An 8542-nucleotide genomic window follows, 5' to 3' on the forward strand; every position below is an offset into this window, starting at 1 on the left:
AATTATTACATTTTATATATTATAATATTTATTATTATATTTATAAATATTTTAAAAATAATATATTATTTAAAATGATGATATAATAAATATATAATATATATATAAAATGTATTTATTAAATATAATTATTTAAATTTTTTTTTACAAAAATTAAGTTATATATATATATATATATATATATATATATATATATATATATATGTGATCTAATTAAAATTAAGCAGTTTAAACCTCGTATTCAAAACTTAAAACTCACCCAAATTATTTGCAAATTACTTTAGAATCAATTCGATAAAAAACTCCGTTTGATTTGACTCATTTAGAACTCATTTTCTAAATGAGTTAAATTTAAACTTATAGATATTCAGTTTGATATTATGGATATTCGGCTTGAACTCATGAGTTAAATTTTTTCAAAATTTGATGAACAAATCCTTCAAAACGCAATGTAAAACTTTTTGGGTTTAGTTGCAATTTAAATCTATAAAACATATCAAAATCTAAATCACATAAATAAAAATGAAATTAGTTAAATTTTCCAATTAATGTTGAGAATAATTATGCCACAGGGGCTTAGAATCCAGCATTAAGTTACACAAGCTAGACTTGTTCAACCTCATAACCTAACACATGTACTTAACCATATCTAATAAGCATGAAGAAAAGTAAATGATGGAGGACCACATAAAAATTGAGTACATTTGTGATTTACTCAAAATTTGCCTACACACGAGGGTTTTGAAACCTTTCTTTAAAGCAAATATCTGATGGTCATAAGCGAGACTCTCCATGAAAGAGACAGAGATCCATCAGGTGGAGAAATAGGGATTAATAACATTGAGCTTTTTTTTTCAAGTTTTTTTTTTTTTGGGTTGTAGGGTCAACTTCAGGTGGTTAACCTGAAACCCAGGTTAAACCTCTCAAAGTTTAAAAAACAAAGAAAAAATAAAGGATTTATGGGGATTGAGAATTGGGGGTTGGGGAAGTGGTGAGCTAGCTAGGTTGTTTACTGGTGCTTGACAGGAAGGGCTGTTATGTCCAAGCACTCATTTTATGCCTCTTGAAAAGAAAAGTGTCTACGGTATGTACAAGTTCAAGCTAGCAACACTTGAATATTGGAGTCTTTCTTGTCAATTTGAGAGAGACAGCATAACAAGGAAGAACCTTCAACGGTAGAAGAGTGTTCCTCTCTTTCACACGTGTGAACGTGATCATCTCAACGAAGGGGAAAAAAATGAATAACGATTTTAAAACAAACTAATTAAGGAAACTGAATATAAATAAATTATAAGGGTCAGGGGTTATCAGGGAGAGGCCTCAGGATTTACTCAGTCAGCCTGGTTAACTAGTTTTGAAGATTTCTCTCCCTTCTCTATCTGTTCTATAGAGAGAGAGAGAGAGAGAGGGAGAGAGAGTATAGGTGTTTAAGCCTTGTGTGTAGGTCTCTGTTAAAGCTAGTAGCATTCTTGCAGATGTGTACTGCTGTTTTAAGTTTCTCCTTCCCCTATTCAAGCTTTTGCTTGTAATATTTTAAGTTTCCAGAGTATGACTTTGTAACAGTTGTATAACAGCATCCGTCAGAGAGGAAATGAAGGCATGGATACCAAGTGTGTTATATATTCACCATCAGAAAACAACCCAAATTGTTACTCCTCTCCCTCTTCCTCTTCTTCTGCCGGGATGGTTCTTGCTGACATTGGTTCTCTCTCTCTTAGTCCTGGCTATGGAGTGATACCGCCTGCTTCTTCTTCTTCTTCTTCTCATGAGATGGAAATCGGGAGAGCTTCTTGGGGTTTTCCTTTCATGGGGAACCATCAGGGCAGTGATGCTGTTTTGGAGGGTAAAGTTTCTGATTGTAGTGATGCTTTCGGAGAGAATGACACTGTAAATCACAATGCCAACTCAACTGAAGAGAACCCTAATACTGAAAATATCAATAGTGGGAAGGAAACAGATAGTGGGCAGTCAAAGCTCTGTGCAAGGGGCCATTGGAGACCTGCAGAAGATACAAAGCTTAAGGAACTTGTAGCCCATTATGGCCCTCAAAACTGGAACCTTATAGCTGAGAAGTTAGAGGGCAGATCAGGTAAAAGAACTGAGAAAAAAAATTCTTTAGTTTTTTTTTTTTGATAAGCAAATAAATTCTTCAGTTTGTTTCCATTTTCTTTTTGTCCTTGCTTTTTTGAGTTTTTTTTTTTATAATTCTTTTTATTATTTTTTTAAGGTAAGAGCTGCAGATTGAGGTGGTTTAACCAGTTGGATCCAAGGATAAATAGAAGAGCTTTCACAGAAGAAGAAGAGGAAAGGTTAATGCAAGCTCATAGACTTTATGGCAACAAATGGGCCATGATAGCCAGGCTTTTCCCTGGAAGGACTGATAATGCAGTGAAGAATCATTGGCATGTTATAATGGCTAGAAAATATAGAGAACAATCGAGTGCCTATAGGAGGAGGAAGCTAACTCAATCAGTCCACAGAAGAGCGGATGAAACTTCAAGCTTTCTCTGTAGAGATCCAGGCACAAGACCAGAACCACCACCGCCATACTCGCACAATATCCCCAGCGCTGTTGGACTAACCAATCTATGTCCCTACCCAATTGGAACCTTCTTCAATGGTGGGGTTGATTACGGCTTAAATGGATCACCTCACATGACCACTGTGGGAGAAGCAGTCTCAAGTATCCAGGTCCAGCTCCCTCTAACTGAGTTTTGTGCACAGCAGACACCTTATGATTTCTTCCCTGGTGTGTGGATCCCCTATACTCTCTCCCTTTTGTTCCAGCAATTTGTTCATTTGGGTTTCTGTGCTGCTTCCTCCTTGGCTTCTTTTATGGAAAACTAGCTCATTTTTCTTCTCTTAACTTTCTGAACTTAGTTTGCTGTTGAACAAAGTTTGATTGATTATACCTTGTGTTTGAGACAAAAGGCTTTTTCCCTTACTTTTTAGCTGCTTTAAATTCAGTATTTCCATAGTTGTTTTAGCAATGCGAGTTCTGCATCTTTTGTGATTTGTTTTGTGTTTATTTTTCATTTTTTGCAGGTCCCAAGAGCAATGACATGATGCGCATGTTCAGCCACAGCAGATCTTGGGATAGGCCAGGTGATGAACCCCACAATTCTGGTTTCAATCCCCAACGATACCCCGACCCATACATAATGGCAATGCAACAGTCAAACTACCAAAGCCCTTATTATTTCTCAGATTCCACAGCATCGACACTACCTCAAGTTTCAGCAACTGAACCTTCACTACCTTCATCATCATCAGTGGCAGAGAACACAAGAACCGTCCATTTCGAGACCATTCCACCACCATTCATTGACTTTCTTGGAGTTGGAGCCACATGAAAAGTTTCCAGCGAAAGAAAAGCTGAAAAGGGTTTATTTTTCTTTTCACAGAAGATCATCAGAGAGGGCCTTAATGTGGATGTGCTCCAAAGTTGACTGAGAGGCCATTAGAGGTAAAAATATAAGAATGAAAAGATTTTTATAGCATCATCAATCTGTAGTAACCCTACCTTTCTCACGTGAGACCCTTGGGCAAACAAATAACTTAATTTGATTATTGTCACATTTTCCCTATTATTACCATCATCAGTTTTCTCCGTTAACCAATGAATTTAGTTTAGTAGTATGAAAATAATTTTCGGAGCTGTGAAATCTTGAGGTCGAACCCCAATTAAAATCAATTATAAGAAAAAAAAATCAAATCTTTATACCCATCATTAAAAAAAAAACACTTTAAATGGACCTTATGATCATAAAATATCAAATTTCCATCAATGCCATGATTTTAAACGTTCATCTTGAATTATAAGAAATTAAGATTGATCAAATTAACACAGCAACATCTAAATATTAATCCTAAATTAGTTGTGATGAACTGAATAAATGCTTAGTTTTTAATTGTTGGTTAACTTGGCAATATAAGAAGCTAGCTTTGGGCCTAATAATGTGAAACTTTCTTGTGTTTATTTACTATTTACTAATATGAGAGTTGATTGGCTTTGTGAATGCATTAATGTGGGAGAGAAGGATGTTCTTTTTGTTATATATTTGTTCTTGGTAGATATATGATGATAAGGTAACAAAGACAAACAAGACACTGAAACTTTAATGAAAACATCCCTTTCTCATGGTCTGCAAAAATCAGGCACAAATTCTGCAAACAGAAAGAAACAGTCACCCTTCACTTCCAATTCCTAATGCATTCATGACGAGAACTATTGAAACATCCTTCTCCTCATCAGCAGAATCTTATTCTGCAAATTCATGCCACCCACATGGAGGCTAGCTGTTTGGAATTGCCTTTAAATATTACGTGCTCTTCTGTTCCTAATTTCCTTTCTTTGGTTATCTGCTCATACAAGAAACCTATATATAAATAGTCTTTGGTAATAGGATCTTTCCCACCACTGTTCTCATGTGACTACACGCCAGCATTAACATTAACATCTCATTTTTATTTTACCTTTTTGACATTTTTTTATTAAAAGTAGAGAAAAAGTATATAGAATTAATTTTGGTGAAATCAGATTTTATTCTTTAAAAGCTTAATGTCATCTGTCCTTCCTGAATTTTATCCCTTTTTAAGGCTACCGTTCCTATTTTTAATTTGTATCTTAAAGCCATGGCCTAAAAACAATAAAGACCTAGCTAAGCTCTCTTAGGCAAGTAAAAGGAGTCCAAACCCACTAAGCTAGAGCCCTAGGATACAAGTCCAGGAAAAGGCCAATGCCCAGAAACAGAATACCCCAATCTAAGTGGGTTCTGGACCCAAACTAGGAGAACCAAACAATGTGCCGCCGAAAACAGGGCCTAAGCAGCTGCCATGGAAGCCTTGGAGAAACAACATTGTGGAGGGAAGATTGCCCAAGTTACACGCGAAGAATTTTTTTTCTCCAATACTTCCTCGATGTGGGAATTAACGTGATCCAACATTTTCTCAAACAAAAATTACAACATTCAAACTGAACTTGAAATAAACAGACAACTATAAGGAAACTTTTGAGAAACAAACTTACTTTGATTCAATCGCACAAGGATTCTAAAGCTTCTGGGGAGGCAAGAAGGGCATGGCTGGGTGCACGACACTTTGGGAAGTCCTTCGCTGACTGTCAGTTGCTCCCACTTGTTGGCATTTAGCCAGATCAAGGACGAAAGGCCACCTCCAAACCTTATCGATCTCTTTACTCTGGCCTCATGATAAGGTCGAGTCAAGACAGAGTAGAGTGTGCAGGGAGAAAAACAATGAAATGGGCGGGAAGAAGGAAGTAGAAAAGTTTAAGAAATCACTACCAAAATAACTCATCTATCAATTTCGTGTAATGACTGGTGCTAATGCTGGAGATGAGGGAGCATGTTGTGAGGGATAAGTGGCTTGATATAGAGAATACCAAGATCATAAGGCAAGGACTAATGTCCTCAATCTTTCCATGATGCTTTTTTTTTTTGGGTAACCATGGTACAAATTAAGAAAATGACTAATTTTTTCTTTGTTTTATTCATTTTGTGTTTAGGTCCTAATGTGGAGGTCGCAAAATATATATATATATATATATATATATATATATATATATATATATATATATATATATGTAGAGAGAGAGAGAGAGAGAGAGAAAGAGAGAAGATTAGAAAGAGAAAAGAGAGGAATTAGTGTTTGTAATATTATCATGTGTGTTATATAGTTGAGAGAGTGAAAAAGATCGTCTTTAAACAGAGAAGTGCAACTTATCAAGTACCTACTAAGTAAACAATAGCATACTTCTTGAAATGTTGATTTGATAATACAAACCATAAAAAGAGTTCTTTTGCACTTTCCAAAAAATTTTGCTTTCTTAGTCTACTTACCCTAATTAGATAAGGCTTAAATTTGAATAAATTTTGCTTATTGTCCCTGAATTTAAAGTATTATAATAATATTATCTCTAAACTTCAATTTGTGATATAAAAACCTTTCTTAACGTTAATTTAGTGAACATAAAACTCGTTCTTACTTGTGATAACTAATTTCTAGATACCATGCTAAACTTGTGAAAACCCAATATTTATCTATTTAATTAATTATTTATTTTAATTATCTAATAATAATTTAAAATATTTATCTAAAAATAATAATAATAAAATAAAATAAAGAATATTTTATTGGATGGCCTGTTTAATTATTTTTATATATATATTATTTTCGAAATTAAATATATATCTATAATCTGAATAACCCAATTCAATAATAACTCTTATCTCATTCTACACCTAATAGAACTCTTGAAATATATATACTCTAATCGTCTCTTCTGCTAAATTTTGCTCTCAAAACCTGTTTGTCACCTCTTTTTCCTACCAAATACTCTCAACAGGTATTTTCATCATCTTTTATTTATTGTTATATACATATATATAAATTTACGATTTATAATCTGATGTGCGTAGAGAATTGCTAAATTTTTATTTCTCAATTCATCACCTTTGATTCTATTTTTAAAGAAAAAAAATTCTCGTTCTTTGTTCAATAATGGGTGAATTTGATTTTATTTTCTCTCCTTAAACCATTACAACTACTCTAAAAATTTATTTTTCTTCTTTTTGACTATTAGTACTGAATTGGGTTAATCATAATTACTGTGAGACAATAACTTTGAATTTAGAATATATATATATATATAAATATATATATATATATATATTAAAATCATTTTATTTTATTGTTATTTGATATTTCTCTTTTATATTTTGGGTGTATAGGAGATTTGAATATTCAATCTATTAGTTAAAATTGTCTCTTGTTCATTGAAAATAACCATTGTCTTGGAGGTTCCAGGTGAGTGGTAATTATAGTACATGACATCGTTTTAGTCCCTTTTAAAATTTCTTAGCATTAAGTTTGTTATTAAATGAAATTTTAAATCAATATTTTAACAATTATTTTACTTGTGATTTTCTAAAGTTTTATTTAATTATTGAATTTTATTACGATTTTGATTAAATAATTGATTTTGTCAACTATCTCTGCATTAGAGCCATTAGAATTCCGGAAACAGGCCTTTAATATATTTATATTGATTGATATTTGACTATAAAATTTACCGATGTGTTACACTGAATTGATTTGATCTTATTGACTCTCTAAAATTATTGAAGTAAACTATTGGAATTGCACTATCAGTTATTATTTGCTTTCTAAAATTTTTTATTGATTTTGATTGATTTGTACAAATTGATTTTTTGTTTTGAATTGGTACCTGTGCCTAGTATCTGTTTCTGTTATCTGGCCCCACCGTGTGGACTATTACGGTATTAGGTTGCATTATCGAGTCATGCATCATTGTAGTTTATGGTTCATTAGTATCATATGCATTGATATCTGTGAAGGAGGAGGAAGGTATCTGATATCTGGTAACGCGCTTACCATTTGGCCTTTGGTGATGTGGGGTATCATCATCCTGGTGCACTGTACCATAAAATTTTTATTGAATGAATTTCTTTTATAAATATATTTTATGAAATTATTTTATTAATGATTTTGACAGCATGAGCATGATTTTATTGAATAGAAAATTTATTGTGAAATTAATCAAGCATCTGCCTGTTCTTATTCCGTTGTGTGCTATAATTATCATTCATTGAGCATTTAGCTCGAACCACGTTTTCTTCGCTTGATCGTGAGAATTCAGAATCGATCCAAATATTCAGTCTATTTTCTGGAGAGGGACAATCTTTGATTTGTTCTCATGGTATGCCCGAATTCATGTTTTCTCGGGCTAATAATTAGTTTAGTTTATTGAACCGTTTAAGTTTTTATTTGAAATCTGTAGAGACTCCGTAGTTTACTTATGGGATATTTATGATGCTTATTCAGTATTTTGTTTATTTGGATTTTGTCTATTTTTTGGGATTAGTAAGTGACAATATATTCATTCAAGATACTCTGATAAGGCTTGCATTATTTAAGAATACTTAAATTATGTGCTGGTCACAGTTCATAATTTTGGGTCGTGATAAAGTTGGTATCAGAGCCAGATTGAGGTCTAGTAAACTTGCGGAGCATAGGATCCTTAATGTCTTTTCGGTTTATCATTACTTTAGATGTCTGCGTCCTTCGTACTTTTTCACCTGTCTTATTTTGGCTCACATTTTCATATTTAATACTTGTTTATTAAAATGAATAGGTGCCTGAGTCTGCTAAATGTAAGAGGAGAGCTAGGGCCACGGGTCTTAATGGTGCAAACCTTGATCCAACAAGGGAGGTACCACCTCAAACTATTAATTAGACATCTGAACAGACGCCTATGGCTAAGACTGGGGCACAACCATTCCTTTGTTTCTCCATACTTTTCCATGATATTTAGTACACCACCTACTTTGTTAGAGTATCCTTTATCGGTATTAACACCTATGGGGAATGCAATAGACACTGATATGGTGTATAGGGGATGTATAGTTCACATTGGAGATAAGGAATTAGCTGCAGATCTTATTTCTTTGGATATATTTGAGTTTGATGTGATTTTAGGCATGGATTGGTTAGTCACTTATCA

At 33.4% G+C, this 8542-nt stretch overlaps 1 protein-coding gene and 1 long non-coding RNA gene across 2 annotated transcripts; one reads left to right on the forward strand and one right to left on the reverse strand.

The window, feature by feature from the left end:
* The first annotated feature begins 579 nt into the window (after nt 1-579).
* LOC110650085 (transcription factor CSA) lies at nt 580-3584 on the forward strand. The gene is made up of 3 exons (XM_021804888.2): nt 580-2089; nt 2228-2749; nt 3046-3584. The coding sequence occupies exons 1-3, from the start codon at nt 1600-1602 to the stop codon at nt 3351-3353; spliced, it is 1320 nt and encodes a 439-aa protein (XP_021660580.2). The 5' UTR covers nt 580-1599; the 3' UTR covers nt 3354-3584.
* LOC131183316 (uncharacterized) lies at nt 3180-5452 on the reverse strand. The gene is made up of 2 exons (XR_009151446.1): nt 5030-5452; nt 3180-3449 (listed from the first exon to the last, which is right to left on the reverse strand). It is a non-coding gene; the product is annotated as an uncharacterized LOC131183316 (long non-coding RNA).
* Between the last annotated feature and the right edge of the window lie 3090 nt (nt 5453-8542).

Source organism: Hevea brasiliensis, chromosome 9, assembly GCF_030052815.1.
Source record: "Hevea brasiliensis isolate MT/VB/25A 57/8 chromosome 9, ASM3005281v1, whole genome shotgun sequence".
Lineage (NCBI taxonomy): Eukaryota > Viridiplantae > Streptophyta > Magnoliopsida > Malpighiales > Euphorbiaceae > Hevea > Hevea brasiliensis.

What these genes read in the sequence shown, in the direction of transcription:
- LOC110650085 (XM_021804888.2), top strand. Translation starts at nt 1,600, where the DNA reads ATGGATACCAAGTGTGTTATATATTCACCATCAGAAAACAACCCAAAT. An exon ending in GAAGTTAGAGGGCAGATCAG is followed by an intron (nt 2,090 to 2,227) that starts GTAAAAGAACTG and finishes TATTTTTTTAAG; the next exon opens with GTAAGAGCTGCAGATTGAGG. An exon ending in ACCTTATGATTTCTTCCCTG is followed by an intron (nt 2,750 to 3,045) that starts GTGTGTGGATCC and finishes CATTTTTTGCAG; the next exon opens with GTCCCAAGAGCAATGACATG.